General features: G+C 42.7%; 1 protein-coding gene across 1 annotated transcript; it reads left to right on the forward strand.

Moving 5' to 3' along the window:
- Nucleotides 1–1,666: 1,666 nt before the first annotated feature.
- gipc1 (GIPC PDZ domain containing family, member 1) lies at nucleotides 1,667–6,574 on the forward strand. The gene is made up of 6 exons (XM_065010277.1): nucleotides 1,667–2,197; nucleotides 2,297–2,482; nucleotides 2,779–2,959; nucleotides 3,185–3,297; nucleotides 3,384–3,465; nucleotides 4,593–6,574. Exons 1-6 carry the CDS (start codon nucleotides 1,898–1,900, stop codon nucleotides 4,742–4,744), a joined length of 1,014 nt encoding a protein of 337 aa, XP_064866349.1. The 5' UTR covers nucleotides 1,667–1,897; the 3' UTR covers nucleotides 4,745–6,574.
- The last annotated feature ends 12,486 nt before the right edge of the window (nucleotides 6,575–19,060 follow it).

Consider the following 19,060-nt stretch of genomic DNA (forward strand, 5'->3'; position numbering starts at 1 on the left):
TTATTTGTCCTATCCTTTGAACAAATGAGGTCCCCTTGGCATTTTGTGGTATTTTAATTGTTGCAAAGACAGGCAAACTTGTAAATATCAAATAAAATTGTACAAAATGATGTTCTGTCTTATTTAGCCCCATGTCAAACTTTTAAAGTAACTGAGTGGATTTAGTTCTGCCCCACGTGGGCGCGAGCCAGCTACTTTTGCTTTCCTGCACACTGACTCTGTATCAAATTGTATTGGTCACCCCCTGTATTCAGCCTTGTTATTGTTACTTTTTATTATTTTTTTTACTTTAGTTTATTTGCACTGCTGGTTAAGGGTTTGTAAGTAAGCACGGTAAAGTCCACACTTGTGCTATTCGGCGCATGCAACAAAGTTTGATTTGATATAACAACGCAGTTATTTTACACATGCAAACATTTTGCCAACTAGGGACTAGCTAACTGGATTGGGATCAAAGCACCACTGTAACAGAGTGCATTTTGTTCTACCTGGAGCAGATCAAACAAGCAATCTTCTGAAAAACACACATCCACATCCAGGGGTTAAATGGAGTGAGAGACATATGGGAACTGAATCTGTTACAAGTTAGAATCAAAAGCTGAGGATTTTTAGTAAAAGCCTGTCTGTCATCTATACTAGATAGATAATAAAATGCATTACAGGCAGTGTAGATGAATTATTCATGCCAGGAGGACCAATTTGTAAGTCGCTCTGGATAAGAGCGTCTGCTAAATGACTTAAATGTAATGATGTAAATGACTAATGGAAATCCTAGGACAGAGGGTTGAAAAAACATGCCTTACAGTAGGGGGCATCGAAGAGCTAGAGACGAGGAGAGGAATCCTATAGTGGAGGAGGCCATTATACAGTGCTGAAGTCCCACCCCTGCAGTCGTCAATTGTTACCACAGCTGCAAAGTAATAAATCCCGCCTGTTTCTACTATTGCTCTTCTTAAAATCGGATTTTAAACCTAACCTTAACGTCACTGCTAACCTTATTCCTAACCCCAAACATAAATAAAAACCAAAAAGCACATTTTTGTTTTCATTTTTATTTCTCTCGATATAGCCAATTTCGACTTTGTGGCTGTGCTATCTAATGAAAACACCCCTGCTGAACAACATTACATACCCATCAGATCATCCTTTCCTCTCATTTTCTTGTTAGCGTATCTCACAAGACTAGCGATTCAAATGCGGTGTAACTTTACTTTCACAACCTTTGGATCAAGAAGTAACCTAGTGTTTTGATGTTCCATTCCACGTCTGGCTTGAATCAATCACCTCGTACAGCGAGTTAGCTAGCCAAAGCTCTGTAAGATGCTTACCTTGACTGCTATATTCCTTCATTCTCAGCTAGCTAGAAGCTAATATTGTGTTAGCCAACAAGCTAACTAGCGAACAAGTTAGATACCTAGCTGACAATCTGTTTAAAAAAATAGGTGTGTCAAATTAAGTGAAATCTCTGATTCAAGTCTAGATGTTTATCATCTTATCTAATGCCATGTAACTTGATGGCAAGACAAGTAGGCAGAAGAAGTGTTTTAAGGGTGAGCTAGCTAGCTGGCAAGTTAGGGCGGTTTGGTACTCGTTTTTGAAAGCTATCTTCCAGTGTATTGTGATGTGATGCACCAGCGATGGGGTTTGGTAGTACTGTTTAACTAACCTGTCACAATCTGTTCACAGGTGCACTCTGAATGTTTAGTTGCCATACAGTTGAAGTTGTCCCAACAACAGCAGTAGCTAGCTACAACGACCACCATCAAGAGATAGCTGTGGTTCACTGGTGAATCATCAGGTGGAAGAAGACTTGAGAGAGTCCTATGCTGGACAGGACCTTTTGGCTACCTACCAAAGCAGCATCTGTTCACTTCCACAGACAGACAGAAGGATAAACATGCCTCTTGGATTGGGTAGAAGGAAGAAAGCATCTCCACTAGTGGAGAACGAGGAAGCCGAGCCAATCCGAGCGGGTCTTAATGTCCCAGGAATGGACGGCCTGGATGGAGGTGGTGTGGGGCTCGGGGAGGGTACTACCCAGGAGGGTCTGCCACCCCCACCCACCAGCCTGAGACCTCGTCTGATCTTCCACACCCAGCTAGCACACGGTAGCCCCACGGGACGCATCGAGGGCTTCAGCAACGTGCGAGAGCTCTACACCAAGATCGGAGAGGCCTTTGGGATCGCACCACCAGAGGTGAACAATATGACGACTGACGTGTGTGTGTGTGTGAGAGAGAGAGAGAGAGATCTGCTTCAGTTTATCCCTTTACTGACTCACTTTGTAACTTTTCAGGTGATGTTCTGCACTCTGAACACTCACAAGGTGGACATGGACAAGTTACTGGGGGGTCAGATTGGGCTGGAGGACTTTATTTTCGCCCATATCAAAGGCCAGAGGAAGGAGGTGGAGGTGTTCAAGGGGGAGGACGCCCTGGGGTTGACCATCACTGATAATGGAGCTGGATACGCCTTCATCAAGGTGGGCATGGTTACTGGCTAGGAAATCAGTCGTCTGTGTCTGTCACCTCTGATAGGTCTGGCAGTGGAAGGAAATGCATCAGCATCACACACAGATGACTAAAAATAGAACAAAATGGGAGCGTTTGAAACGCAGAGCCTCAATTGCAGCGACAGTGTGGAATGTACAGTAGACTGAATATAAGATGTTAGTTAGTTGCCTATGCACATTATAGAGTTCTTTATGTTGCCCACTGCCAAATTGGCTGATTGTGTGAAATGGTGGATTTTTCCTTTGTCTCATCCTGTCCCTTCCAGAGAATAAGGGAGGGTAGCGTGGTCCATCAGATCCAGGTCATCAACGTGGGAGACATGATTGAGTCCATCAACGGCCACAGTCTCATTGGCTGTCGACACTACGAGGTGGCCAAGATGCTCAAGGAGCTGCCCAAGGGGAAGGACTTTGTTCTCAAGATGGTGGAGCCCTTGAAAGCCTTCGGTGGGTTTGTGTTTGTGTGTGTATGAGAGATTGTGTGCTGACACAGTAATTATGAATCATATTATGGTGTGACAGATTATATTTAGGAATGAGTCAGCAGTTATCAAACTTTGTAATGCCTTTTACTAATTGCTCTTATATTATCATTGACTGGCTAGATATAGAATTAGGAGGTTGGAAACCTGATGCTCCTTTGACATGTTATGTTGTCTCCCTTACCTGTAGACATGATCAGCCAGAGGTCAGGAGGGGCCCGGGCTGGCTCAGGGACCCAGCTGGGGACAGGGAAGGGCACCCTGCGTTTACGCTCCAAAGGCCCAGCCACGGTGGAGGAGCTGGTGAGTGTGTGTTGGCTCTTCTATTACCATTAATAAGGTTAACATGCTTTCAGGTCATGACTATGTTTGTGGTATTTGTTTGTCAGCCCTCTGCGTTTGAGGAGAAGGCCATAGAGAAAGTGGATGACCTCCTGGAGAGTTACATGGGCATCAGAGACAGTGAGCTGGGTAAGGGAGACTGTGTGTGTATACGTGTGAATGTGATTCACACATGCAGCTCCTATTAGCAAAGTGGTGACTTGTGTGTTGCCACTTCAAATCAAATGTTATTTGTTACCATGCTTCGTAAGCAACAGGTGTAGACTAATGGTGAAATGCTTACTCACTGACCCTTCCCAACAACAGGTGTAGACTAATGGTGAAATGCTTACTCACGGACCCTTCCCAACAACAGGTGTAGACTAATGGTGAAATGCTTACTCACGGACCCTTCCCAACAACAGGTGTAGACTAATGGTGAAATGCTTACTCACGGACCCTTCCCAACAACAGGTGTAGACTAATGGTGAAATGCTTACTCACAGACCCTTCCCAACAACAGGTGTAGACTAATGGTGAAATGCTTACTCACAGACCCTTCCCAACAACAGGTGTAGACTAATGGTGAAATGCTTACTCACAGACCCTTCCCAACAACAGGTGTAGACTAATGGTGAAATGCTTACTCACAGACCCTTCCCAACAACAGGTGTAGACTAATGGTGAAATGCTTACTCACAGACCCTTCCCAGCAACAGGTGTAGACTAATGGTGAAATGCTTACTCACAGACCCTTCCCAACAACAGGTGTAGACTAATGGTGAAATGCTTACTCACGGACCCTTCCCAACAACAGGTGTAGACTAATGGTGAAATGCTTACTCACGGACCCTTCCCAACAACAGGTGTAGACTAATGGTGAAATGCTTACTCACGGACCCTTCCCAACAACAGGTGTAGACTAATGGTGAAATGCTTACTCACGGACCCTTCCCAACAACAGGTGTAGACTAATGGTGAAATGCTTACTCACGGACCCTTCCCAACAATGCAGAGATAGAAATAATAGAAAAGTAAAACATGTAATAATAGATACAATGAGTAAGGATAACTTGGCAACATACACAGGGTACCAGTACTGAGTCGATGTGCAGGGTACGAGGTAGATGTGTACATTTGACTAGGAATAAAGTGACAAAATAATAAACGTATGTGATGAGGCAAAAAGGGTCAATGCAAATAGTCTCGGTAGCTATTTGGTTAACTATTTAACTTCCTATTACTTTGTTGTGCTGTGGTTGACCCCTCACTGTCAGCTGCTACAATGGTGGAGCTGGGGAAGGACAAAAAGAACCCAGATGAGTTTGCCGAGGCGTTGGACGAGACTCTTGGTGACTTCGCCTTCCCGGATGAATTTGTTTTTGACGTCTGGGGTGCCATCGGGGACGCCAAGGTCGGCCGGCTGTAACCGGAGGGAGCAGGGGAACAACCTGTGGTTTTGAATGCTGAGGCACCAACCTGCAACAAACAGAACTACTAAGAAACACCACAATACCATCATGTGATTTACTTATTGTTTTCTGTGTACTTATTATTTTTTACGTGGAGTTTACTACTCTTGTTGGGATACTTTTGGGGGAGACTCTTTGGGAGGATAGAGACAGTGTATGGGAGAGGATAGAGGACTCTGATCACTAGCTCTGATCACTCGATCAGGCTGAAAATACTCTCATCAGACTCAGACTATTGAATGCAATACGTGGAGGTTATTGTGTTCAAACTGCAAGTGCTTTTCAATTTTCTTCCAGGTCTTGTGGTTGTGGACACACCTCCTGACCTTGAACACGTCACATGTTAATGCCCAGGTCTTTGTTCCACTAGTCCTCTGAGGAACAATCCCGAGAACAACAAGTGTGAGAAGGGACCACGGCTTACATGCACCTACCTTTTTGAAGTTTTGAGTTCAAACAAACTGTGATTTTCCCCCCACTTTGCACTGTCTTGCGCTGTAGAAAATATAAGAAAAGTGCATTGTACTTCACTGGAGCAGTCACTCACTACATTGCACTGGTGCATAGAACTGGACTACAGTATTTGTGTTCTGTGCGGTGTTGTTCAGAGAGAGGCGTATTGAGATGCTCAGGCCCAGAATGTCCTGGTCAAATCGCATGGTCAGAAAAAACATCTTATTAGCCCGTGCTATTATTGTTTGTCTCCTCGTTGTGAGTTCTTTTGGTTTATGTGCTGTTGATTGTCACTATTGAAGGAGTGTTTTGGCTGCTGAAGGTTCACAATGCGTAGACTGTCACTACAAAACTAGCTGCAGCTTTTTCTATGGTTCAAACTACAATCACTATCAGTTTTTCTGAAGTGAATAAGGTATAGAAACAAGCTGCACTTTACTTGTAGCACATCTGTCTGTTAACAAAGATAGTCTGGTTAATATTTAAATGGTCCCCTTTGCCAGGGAAACTCCAGTATTAAGAAAAACAGTGTTATATTACAGTATTACAAGAATACTCAAGAATTTGAAATACATGTTTAAAAAAAAAGCTATTGACTTATTGGTAGACTGTGTGAGCCTTTAATTTTTTAAGAAATGTTTTTGCAGGATTTTTTTTAAAGGAGTGGTGTTTTAAAATGAAAAAGAGTTGTGTAACTGATGAGGAATTTCCTTTGTTTTAATTGAGTTGGTGGTAAAAATGAAAACTGATATCCATGCCAAAAGCATTGGCATTTCCAATAGACTGCATTTTTTAGGGACCAGACAGTCTCAATATGAAGGAGCCAAATAGTTATGCACATAAGTCATGGAGCGGTCAAGTAATGAAAGGAAAATGCACCATTATGCAATTCTGCAATGAAATGAAGGACCATGTCCAACACTGTTACTTTAGGAAAGAAACTGGACACTACCACAGGAACAGACTGATGTCATTATAAACCAAACTACTTTCTGCTAAGTCATCTGGCTTTTAGTGACTTCTTTATAGATGAATAAAAAACATGCAACATGGGTCAAAGTTCCAAGATATAGAAAAGATTACTCAACATAGAAAATATTTATTTTCATAACTGTTCAGGGTTTGATCTTTTCCATATTCCATCTCTGAATGAACAACATATTTTTGTAGTAAATTGTTTGGTTGTTTTTCTGTCTATCAATGCTGTTGAAGTATATCTAGATGGTTACTGTCATAAAATACTGATAATAGGCACTGGAATACATTGTTTTGGTATGTCTTTCTCTTACAATGTCTGATTTATAATGGCAATAATAATGACGAAGATTATGAAATCAGATGTCTTGCATGTCTTTCCCTCAGTTGAATACACAAATGTTGCCTTGGACTCTTCAACAGGAAATATTTCCCTAGATGTAATTCATATTACTATATTATGTCAGATTGTTTAGCAGAAAAAAGTGCCAAATCTTTTTTTTTTTTTTGTAATTTTCCTTAGTGGGGCAAGAAAATGAACTAACATCAGGTCGTAGTCAAGCTGATATTTTGCACAGGCTGGTGTTCACCTGCGAATGGAAACATGTTCTTCTTAGAGAGACAAACACATCACCCCCTGGAGTGCTGTGTGTTTATAGGTGTGTAATCAGGTCCTGTTCTCACCTCAAAAAATACATGCATCTAATCACCCCCTGGAGTGCTGTGTGTTTATAGGTGTGTAATCAGGTCCTGTTCTCACCTCAAAAAATACATGCATCTCAAATCAAATGTATTTTTCACGTACACCAGATGTTAATGCAAAAATGCTTGTGCTTCTAGTTCCGACAATGCATCTAATCACTCCCTTCAGCCCACAATAGTAGGACAGTTTGGGAATACAATACACAATGGGAATTTGATATGGCTTATCAATGTTTGAGAGTCACATCTATGATTTAATTTGTAATTGTACTGATACTAATCTTAGTCCGGGGATGGAATATATACAGCCTCTAAATGCTTGGCTCAGCATCCCACGTTCTGGAAGTTTTTGCCACGGTCAACCTTTAGCGGTCTGAATCCCCAAAACAACCATGTTTACTGCATACAGTTCACTGGACACAGCACGTCATTTCAATGTTGAAATGTTATTGAGATGTTGATCAATGTGATTTCAACCTTTATTCACCCACTCAAAGACAGCCAGAAGTTTGTTGAATTCCTAATGTGTTATCACTATGCTCTAAATCTTCTAAAATGGATGAAATTATATTTTCTCCTCATCAATCTGCTCACAATACCCCATAATGACAAAGCGAACACAGGTTTTAGCAAATGTATTAAACATACAAAACAAATACCCTATTTACATAAGTATTCATACACTTGCTATGAGACCTGAAATTGAGGTCAGGTGCATCTTGTTTCCATTGATCATCTTTTAGAAGTTTCTACAACTTGATTGGAGTCCACCTGTGGTAAATTCAATTGATTGGACATGATTTGGAAAGGCACACACCTGTTGATATAATGTCCTACAGTTAACAGTGCATGTCAGAGCAAAAACCAAGCCATATGAGGTTGAAGGAATTGTCCGTAGAACGCTGAGACAGGATTGTGTCGAGGCACAGATAGGGTACCAAAACATTTCTTCAGCATTGAAGGTGCACTGTAAGATACAGTGGCCTCCATCATTCTTAAGTTTGGAACCACCGAGAATCTTCCTAGAGCTGGCCACCCAACCAAACTGAGCAATCGGGGGAGAAGAGCCTTGGTCAGGGAGGTGACCAAGAACCTGATGGTCACTATGAATGAGCTCCAGTGTTCTTCTGTGGAGATGGGAGAACCTTTCAGAAGGACAACCATCTCTGAAGCACTACACCAATCAGGTCTTTATGGTAGAGTGGCCAGACAGAAGCTACTCCTCAGTAAAAGGCACATGATAGCCAGCTTGGAGTTTGCTAAAAGACACCTAATGGACTCTGACCATGAGAAACAATATTATCTGGTCTGATGAAACCAAGATTCAACTTAACGTCAACAAAACGAAGGAGATGATCGTGGACTTCAGGAAACAGCAGAGGGAGCACCCCCCCCCCTATCCACATCGACGGGACAGTAGTGGAGAAGGTGTCAGTGTACACATCACGGAAATGGTCCACCCACACAGACCGTGGTGAAGGAGGCTGAAGAAATGTGGCTTGTCACCTAAAACCCTCACAAACTTTTACAGATGCGCAATTAAGGGCATTTTGTCGGACTGTATCACAGCCTGGTACGGCAACTACACCGCCCTCAACCACATGGCTCTCCAGAGGGTGGTGCGGTCTACACAACACATCACCGGGGGCAAACTACCTGTCCTCCAGGAAACCTACAGCACCCGACGTCACAGGAAGGCCAAAAAGATCATCAAGGACAACAACCAGCTGAGCCACTGCCTGTTTACCCCATTACCATCCAGAAGGTGAGGTCAGTACAGGTGCATCAAAGCTGGGACCGATATAAGCTGTTTTTCAATCTCAAGGCCATCAGACTGTTAAACAGCCATCACTAACACAGAGAGGCTGCTGCCTACATACAGACTAAAATCATTGGCCACTTTAATAAATGGATCACTAGTCACTTTAAATAGCGCCACTTTAATAATGTTTACATATCTTACATTACTCATCTCATATGTGTATATACTGTATTTTATACCATCTCTTGCATCTTGCCTATGCAAGAGACTTGAATCAACAAATCATTTTCTTAACTTGTTGACAAGTTAATAGGCTATTTACTTTATTGCAAAAGGAATATTGAATTGTGTTTGGTTGTCAACAAATTCCAGTTTGTTTAAAAAAAAAATGCATATGTTGGATTCACAAATCTAAGTTAAAGAATAGGAGGAAATCTAATCAAACTTTAAATGCATTTTGAATTCAGTTTGATTTGATACTATCTTTTAACTTAGGTTTTTGGTTGACATGGAGACTTAAATCCAATATCAATGATTATTTTGAAGATTGCATTTGAAATCAACCACAGCTTAAAATCCTTGGCCAAAATGTATTGTCTATTTAAGCAATAACCCCTGAGGAGGTGTGGTGTAGAGGACTATATTTAAGAAATAAGGCCTGAGGGGGTGTCGTATATGGCCACTATACCACGGCTAACGGTTGTTCTTATGCACAACGCAACGCAAAGTGCCTGGACACAGCCCTTAGCCGTGGTATATTGGCCATATATCACAAACCCCAGAGGATCCTTATTTCTATTATAAACTGGTTACCAACATAATTAGAGCAGTAAAACTAAATGTTTTGTCAAACCCGTGGTATACGGGCTGATATACCACGGCTTTCAGTCAATCAGAATTCAGGGCTCAGTTGAACCCTGGGTTGAATTGAAACAATAGCTGACTTAAATGCTATACATGTCTAAATAGTATCACTGATGATATATGACTTATAAAGTATGGTTACATTTAATTTGCTTTGTTAAACCTATCCTTTGGAATGACTTAGGTTGCAACAGTGCATATATGTAGATATTAATAGGTCTCTTAATAATCATTCTCATGATAGCACATTGGTAGTAGTCAGTGGCAAATAGAAAAGCAGAGTTTGGTTAAAACCCTGGATGGGAGACCAAATTAATAGCTGTAGATCAACTCGCCAGTAGGAGGTGCTGCCCAGCCTATAGTGTTTTTTGTTGATAGTGGATATAATGTTGAAGATTTAGCCTACTGTTCTGACTTGGTGGTGCACATGTAGCATATAACCTGTTTTAGAGAAATGTATCATCCAATATTGTAAGAGCTTTCATTGTCTGTTTATATGCCCCCTTTATTTATCCTATGGTTCTGACTTGGTGTACAGGGAGAACACTGTAAAAATGGCCCATGTCCTGAATTCTGTCGCTTTACATTTCAAAAGTGCTGAACAAATAGTTATATGGACTATGTCCGTCCTAGCTCATTAATGTCTAAATTGAAATTACGGCTTGCCTCTTATTCGCTTGTCGTCCCCTTATGCAATAGTTTGTACATCTCAATTGTCAGTAGCAACCACATTTGTTTAAGCAAGTCCGCTATAACCGCTATGTTTTTTTAAAGGCAATAAATTAGGCTGATTTATCTGTTTCACTGCCAGACAAAGCTCAGATAGCCAGGTGTAGCAGTAGTAAGGATTCACTCCATGGTGCTGAAAAGAAAGCTCTGCTGTTGAGACAGCTTTATGTAGGCCCTAACAGTTTATGGGCACTGTTTGTCACCGTTACAGTGCAATTCATGTATTGTTCAGTGTTGTGGAGTGGCTTTGCTGGCATGTACAGTGGGGCAAAAAAGTAGTTAGTCAGCCACCAATTGTGCAAGTTCTCCCACTTAAAAATAGAGAGGCCTGTAATTTTCATCATAGGTACACTTCAACTATGACAGACAAAATGAGGAAAAAAAATCCACATTATTGGATTTTTAATGAATTTATTTGCAAATTATGGTGGAAAATAAGTATTTGGTCAATAACAAAAGTTTATCTCAATACTTTGTTATATACCCTTTGTTGGCAATGACAGAGGTCAAATGTTTTCTGTAAGTCTTCACAAGGTTTTCACACACTGGTATTTTGGCCCATTCCTCCATACAGATCTCCTCTAGAGCAGTGATGTTTTGGGGCTGTTGCTGGGCAACACAGACTTTCATATCCCTCCAAAGATTTTCTATGGGGTTGATATCTGGAGACTGGCTAGGCCACTCCAGGACCTTGAAATGCTTCTTACGAAGCCACTCCTTCGTTGTCCGGGCGGTGTGTTTGGGATCATTGTCATGCTGAAAGACCCAGCCACGTTTCATATTCAATGCCCTTGCTGATGGAAGGAGGTCAAATCAAATTTTATTTGTCACATACACATGGTTAGCAGATGTTAGTGCGAGTGTAGCGAAATGCTTGTGCTTCTAGTTCCGACAATGCAGTAATAACCAACAAGTAATCTAGCTAACAATTCCAAAACTACTACCTTATAGACACAAGTGTAAGGGGATAAAGAATATGTACATAAAGATATATGAATGAGTGATGGTACAGAGCGGCATAGGCAAGATACAGTAGATGGTATTGAGTGCAGTATATACATATGAGATGAGTATGTAAACAAAGTGGCATAGTTAGTGGCTAGTGATACATGTATTACATAAGGATGCAGTAGATGATATAGAGTACAGTATATACGTATACATATGAGATGAATAATGTAGGGTATGTAAACATTATATTAGGTAGCATTGTTTAAAGTGGCTAGTGATCTATTTGACATAATTTCCCATCAATTCCCATTATTAAAGTGGCTGGAGTTGAGTCAGTGTGTTGGCAGCAGCCACTCAATGTTAGTGGTGGCTGTTTAACAGTCTGATGGCCTTGAGATAGAAGCTGTATTTCAGTCTCTCGGTCCCAGCTTTGATGCACCTGTACTGACCTCGCCTTCTGGATGATAGCGGGGTGAACAGGCAGTGGCTCGGTGGTTGTTGTCCTTGATGATCTTTATGGCCTTCCTGTGACATCTGGTGGTGTAGGTGTCCTGGTGGGCAGGTAGTTTGCCCCCGGTGATGCGTTGTGCAGACCCATGGTCTCGAGCTTGATGACGAGCTTGGAGGGCACTATGGTGTTAAATGCCGAGCTGTAGTCGATGAACAGCATTCTCACATAGGTATTCCTCTTGTCCAGATGGGTTAGGGCAGTGTGGTTGAGATTGCATCGTCTGTGGACCTATTTGGGCGGTAAGCAAATTGGAGTGGGTCTAGGGTGTCAGGTAGGGTGAAGGTGATATGGTCCTTGACTAGTCTCTCAAAGCACTTCATGATGACGGAAGTGAGTGCTACGGGGCGGTAGTCGTTTAGCTCAGTTACCTTAGCTTTCTTGGGAACAGGAACAATGATTTTGGTTTTCACTCAAAATCTCACGATACATGGCCCCATTCATTCTTTCCTTTACACGGTCCTGGTCCCTTTGCAGAAAAACAGCCACAAAGCATGATGTTTCCACCCCCTTGCTTCACAATAGGTATGGTGTTCTTTGGATGCAACTCAGCATTGTTTGTCCTCCAAACACGACGAGTTGAGTTTTTACCAAAAAGTTATATTTTTGGTTTCATCTGACCATATGACATTCTCCCAATCTTCTGGATCATCCAAATGCTCTCTAGCAAACTTCAGACGGGCCTGGACATGTACTGGCTTAAGCAGGGGGACACGTCTGGCACTGCAGGATTTGAGTCCCTGGCGGCGTACTGTGTTACTGATGGTAGGCTTTATTACTTTGGTCCCAGCTCTCTGCAGGTCATTCACTAGGTCCCCCCGTGTGGTTCTGGGATTTTTGCTCACCGTTCTTGTGATAATTTTGACCCCACGGGGTGAGATCTTGCGTGGAGCCCCAGATCGAGGGAGATTATCAGTGGTCTTGTATGTCTTCCATTTCCTAATAATTGCTCCCACAGTAGATTTCTTCAAACCAAGCTGCTTACCTATTGCAGATTCAGTCTTCCCAGCCTGGTGCAGGTCTACAATTTTGTTTCTGGTGTCCTTTGACAGCTCTTTGGTCTTGGCCATAGTGTAGTTTGGAGTGAGACTGTTTGAGGTTGTGGACAGGTGTCTTTTATACTGATAACAAGTTCAAACAGGTGCCATTAAGCCATTAATACAGGTAACGAGTGGAGGACAGAGGAGCCCCTTAAAGAAGTTACAGGTCTGTGAGAGCCAGAAGTCTTGCTTGTTTGTAGGTGACCAAATACTTATTTTCCACCATAATTTGCAAATAAATACATTAAAAATCCTACAATTTGATTTTCTGGAATTTTTTTCTCATTTTGTCTGTCATAGTTGAAGTGTACCTATGATGAAAATTACAGGCCTCATCTTTTTAAGTGGGAGAACTTGCACAATTGGTGGCTGACTAAATACTTTTTTGTCCCACTGTATCTACAATTTTTGTTTTGTTTGCCCCACCAAGATGTACATTCTAAAATCGCCACTGGCACAGAGACATGTTTTTTTTTGTCCTACCAGATCTGCAAGGTTATAGCAAGTGTATCTGTCCTTCGACTGATGATGCATGTCCGGTTCAGGTTATTTAATTGCAATTTGCTCTCTGTTCAATACCTCAAAGCCCCAGGAAGGTCCATTTACTGTGTGCTGGGAAAATCGTGATGAAATCTTGCTATCTCATTGCTGAAGTCCCCCCACCCCCCAACAATAGCAAACAATGTAATAGCTGGCAATTCAATCCAAGCCCTGGGCGGCAGGCAAATAGCCCAGAGATAATTCGTAAAAAGCCAAAGAACTTCACAGATCTTAATTGTAAAGTGTTTGAACACTGTTTCCCATGCTTGTTCAATGAACCATAAACCATGAATGAACATGCACCTCTGGAACGGTCGTTAAGACACTAACAACTTACAGACTGTAGGCAATTAAGGTCGCGGTTTTGAAAACTTAGGACACTAAAGAGGCCTTTCTACTGACTCTGGGGAAAAACACCAAAAGAAAGATGCCCAAGGTCCCTGCTCATCTGTGTGAACATGCCTTAGGCATGCTGCAAGGGGGCATGAGGACTGCAGATTTGGCCAGGGCAATAAATTGCAATGTCTGTACTGTGAGACGCCTAACACAGCGCTACAGGGAGACAGAACAGACAGCTGATCGTCCTCATAGTGTAACAACACCTGCACAGGACCGGTACAGCCAAACATCACACCTGCGGGACAGGTACAGGATGGGAACAACTGCTCGAGTTGCACAATCCCTCCATCAGTGCTCAGACTGTCCGCAATAGGCTGAGAGTGGCTGGACTGAGGGCTTGTAGGCCTGTTGTAAGGCAGGTCCTCACCAGACATCACCGGGAACAACGTCGCCTATGGGCACAAACCCACTGTCGCTTGACCAGACAGGACAGGAAAAAAGTGCTCTTCACTGACGAGTCGCGGTTTGTCTCACCAGGGGTGATGGTCAGATTCCCGTTTAATGTCGAAGGAATGAGCGTTACACCGAGGCCTGTACTCTGGCGCAGGATCGATTTGGAGGTGGAGGGTCTGTCATGGTCTGAGGCGTCATGGTCTGAGGCGTCAGACTGAGCTTTTGCCATTGCAGGCAATCAACGCTGTGCGTTACAGGGAAGACATCCTCCTCCCTCATGTGGTACCCTTCCTGCAGGCTCATGCTGATATGACCCTCCAGCATGACTATGACACCAGCCATATTGCTTGTTCTGTGTGATTTCCTGCAAGACCGGAATGTCTGTTCTGCCATGGCCAGCGAAGAGCCCGGATCTCAATCCCGTTGAGCATGTCTGGGACCTGTTGGATCGGAGGGTGAAGGCTCGGGCCCCCCCAGAAATGTCTGGGAACTTGCAGGTGCCTTGGTAGAAGTGGGGTAACATCTCACAGCAAGAACAGGCAATTCTGGTGCAGTCCATGAGGAGGAGATGCACTGCAGTACTTAATGCAGCTGGTGGCCACATTCGATACTGACTGTTACTTTTGATTTGAATCCCCTTTGTTCAGGGACATATTATTCCATTTCTGTTAGTCACATGTCTGGGGAACAGGTTCAGTTTATGTCTCAGTTGTTGAATCTTGTTATGTTCTCATACAAATATTTACACACATTAAGTTTGCTGTAAATAAACATAGTTGACAGTGAGAGAACGTTTCTTTTTTTTTTTGATCTGAGTTTATATATTTACAGTACTAGTCAAAAGTTTGGACATACCTACTCATTCAAGGGTTTTCTTTATTTTCTACATTGTAGAATAATAGTGGAGACATCAAAATAAAACAGAATCATGTAGTAACCAAAAAAGTGTCAAACAAATCAAAATATATTTTAATTTGAGATTCTTCAAAGTAGTCACCCTTTGCCTTAGTATTGTCTCAACCAGCTTCCCGAGGAATGCTTTTCCAATAGTCTTGAACGGGTTCCCACATATGCTGAGCACTTGTTGGCTGCTTTTTCTTCACTCTGCGGTCCAATTCATCCCAAACCATCTCAATTGGTTTGAAGTCGGGTGATTGTGGAGGCCAGGTCATCTGATGCAGCACTCCATCACTCTCCTTGGTCAAATAGCCCTTATACAGCTGGGAGGTGTGTTTTTTTGGGTCATTGTCCTGTTGAAAAACAAATGATAATCCCACTAAGTGCAAACCAGATATGGAGTGTTGCTGCAGAATGCTGTGGTAGCCATGCTGGTTAAGTGTGCTTTGAATTCTAAATAAATCAGACCGTGTCAACAGCAAAGCACCATCACACCTCCTCCATGCTTCATGGTGGGAACCACACATGCGGCGATCACCCGTTCACGTACTCTGCGTTTCACAAAGACACAGAGGTTGGAACCAAAAATCTCAAATTTGGACTCACAGATTTCCAGGGTGTAATGACCATTGCTCATGTTTCTTGGCCCAAGCAAGTCTCTTCTTATTAGTGTCCTTTTAATAGTGGTTTCTTTGCAGCAATTCGACCATTCATACAGCTATTACTAGCTTGCTCAACCTCTCTTTCGCATCGTCTGAGATCCCCAAAGATTGGAAAGCTGCAGCGTCATCCCCCTCTTCAAAGGGGAAGACACTCTAGACCCAAACTGCTACAGACCTATATATCTATCCTACCCTGCCTTTTCTAAGGTCTTCAAAGCCAAGTTAACAAACAGATCACCGACCATGTCGAATCCCACCGTACCTTCTCCGCTATGCAATCTGGTTTCCGAGCTGGTCATGGGTGCTCCTCAGCCACGCTCAAGGTCCTAAACGATATCATAACCGCCATCAATGACTGCCTCGCCTGGTTCACCAACTACTTCTCTGACAGAGTTCAGTGTGTCAAATCAGCGGGCCTGTTGTCCGGACCTCCGGCAGTCTCCATGGGGTGCCACAGGGTTCAACCCTCGGGCCGACTCTTTTCTCTGTATACATCAATGATGCCGCTCTTGCGGCTGGTGATTCTCTGATCCACCTCTACGCAGACGACACCATTCTGTATACTTCTGGCCCTTTGGACACTGTTAACTAACCTCCAGGCGAGCTTCAATGCCATACAACTCTCCTTCTGTGGCCCCCAACTGCTCTTAAATGCAAGCAAAACTAAATGCATGCTCTTCAACCGATCGCTGCCCAAACCTACTCACCCGTCCAGCATCGCTACTCTGGACGGTTCTGACTTATAATATGTGGACAACTACAAATACCTAGGGGTCTGTTTAGACTGTAAATTCTCCTTCCAGACATTAAGCATCTCCAATCCAAAATTAAATCTAGAATCGGCTTCCTATTTCGCAAAAAAGTATCCTTCACTCATGCTGCCAAACATACCCTAGTAAAACTGACTATCCTACCGATCCTTGACTTCGGCGATGTCATTTTCCAAATTGCCTCCAACACTCTACTCAGACTGCATCCAATTTGCTATCACAGTGCCATCTGTTTTGTCACCAAGGCCCCATATACTACCCACCACTGTGACCTGTATGCTCTCTTTGGCTGGCCCTCACTTCATATCCGTTGCCAAACCCACTGGCTCCAGGTCATCTAAGTCTTTGCTAGGTAAAGCCCCACCTTATCTCAGCTCACTGGTCACCATAGCAGCACCCACCTGCAGCACGCACTCCAGCAGATATATTTCACTGGTCACCCCCAAAGCCAATTCCTCCTTTGCACCCCAGTGCCGCTACTTGCTCACTCATCTTCTGCACATCTATCACCCCAGTGTTTAATTTGCCATACTGTAATAATTTCGCCACTCTGGCCTATTTATTGCCTCACCCCCTTATCCTACCTCATTTGCACACACTGTATATAGACTTTCTCTATTGTATTATTGACTGTTTGTTTATTCCATGTCTAACTCTGTTTGTCGCAGTTGTAATTGAGAACTTGTTCTCAACTAGCCTTGTTAAATAAAGGCGAAATAAAAAACAGTTGATGTAACTGTTACTTTAACTCTGAAGCATTTATTTGGGCTGCAATCTGAGGTGCAGTTAACTCTGGGTCTTCCTTTCCTGTGGCGGTCCTCATGAGATCTAGTTTCGTCACAGCGCTTTATGGTTTTTGTGACTGCACTTTAAAAAAACTTTAAAAGATCTTGAACTATTTAGGATTGACTGACCTTCATGTCTTAAAGTAATGAAGGTCTGTCATTTCTCTTAGCTTTTTTGAGCTGTTCTTGTCATAATATGGACTTGGTCTTTTACCAAATCTTCTGTATACCACCCCTACCTTGTCACAACACAACTGATTGGCTCAAATGCATTAAGAAGGAAAGAAATTCCACAAAGACACACCTGTTAATTGAAATGCATTCCAGGTGACTACCTCATGAAGCTGGTAGAGCGAATGCCAAGACCTTGCAAAGCTGTCATCAAGGCAAAGGGTGGCTACTTTGAAGAGTCCCAAATATAAAACATTTTGATTGAACACTTTTTTGGTTACTTCATGATTCCATATGTGTTATTTCATACAGCTGAAGTTGATAGTTTACATACACCTTAGCCAAATACATTTAAACTCAGTTTTTCACAATTCCTGACATTTAATCCTAGTAGAAATTGTCTTAGGTCAGTTGGGATCACCACTTTACCGTAAGAATGTGAAATGTCAGAATAATAGAAGAGTGATTTATTTAAGCTTTTATTTCTTTCATCACATTCCCAGTGGGTCAGAAGTTTACATACACTCAATTAGTTTATGGTAGCATTGCCTTTAAATTGTTTAACTAGGGTCAAACGTTTCAATTAGCCTTCCGCAAACTTCCCATAAGTTGGGTGAATTTTGTCCCATTCCTTCTGACAGAGCTGGTGTAACTGAGTCAGGTTTGTAGGCCTCCTTGCTCGCACACGTTTTTTTCAGTTCTGCCCACACATTTTCTATGGGATTGAGGTCAGGGCTTTGTGATGGCCATTCTAATACCTTGACTTTGTTGTCCTTAAGCCATTTTGCCACAACTTTGGAAGTATGCTTGGGGTCATTGTCCATTTGGAAGACCCATTTGCGACCAAGCTTTAACTTCATGGCTGATGTCTTGAGATGTTGCTTCAATATATCCACATAATTTTCCTACCTCATGATGCAACTATTTTGTGAAGTGCACCAGTCCTCCTGCAGCAAAGCACCCCCACAACATGATGCTGCCACCCCCGTGCTTCACGGTTGGGATGGTGTTCTTCGGCTTGCAAGCCTCCCCTTTTCCTCCAAACATAACGATGGTCATTATGGCCAAACAGTTCTATTTTTGTTTCATCAGACCAGAGGACATTTCTCCAAAAGTATGATCTCTGTCTCCATGTGCAGTAGTCTGGCTTTTTTGTGGCGGTTTTGGAGCAGTGGCTTCTTTCTTGCTGAGCGGCCTTTCAGGTTACGTCGATATAGGACTCGTTTTACTGTGGATATAGATACTTTGTACCTGTTTCCTCCAGCATCTTCACAAGGTCCTTTGCTGTTATTCTGGGATTGATTTGTACTTTTCGCACCAAAGTACGTTCATCTCTAAGAGACAGAACACGTCTCTTTCCTGAGCGGTATGATGACTGCGTGGTCCCATGGTGTTTATACTTGCGTACTATTGTTTGTACAGATGAACGTGGTACTTTCAAGCATTTGAAAATTTCTCCCAAGGATTAACTGGACTTGTGCAGGTCTACAATTTGTTTTCTGAGGTCTTGGCTGATTTGGATTTTTCCCATGATGTCAAGCAAAGAGGCAATGAGTTTGAAGGTAGGCCTTGAAATATATCCACAGGTACACCTCCAATAGGCTAATTGACATCATTTGAGTCAATCAGAAGCTTCTGAAGCCATGACATTTTCTGGAATTTTCCAAGCTGT

Source organism: Oncorhynchus nerka, linkage group LG26 (genome assembly GCF_034236695.1).
Source record: "Oncorhynchus nerka isolate Pitt River linkage group LG26, Oner_Uvic_2.0, whole genome shotgun sequence".
Lineage (NCBI taxonomy): Eukaryota > Metazoa > Chordata > Actinopteri > Salmoniformes > Salmonidae > Oncorhynchus > Oncorhynchus nerka.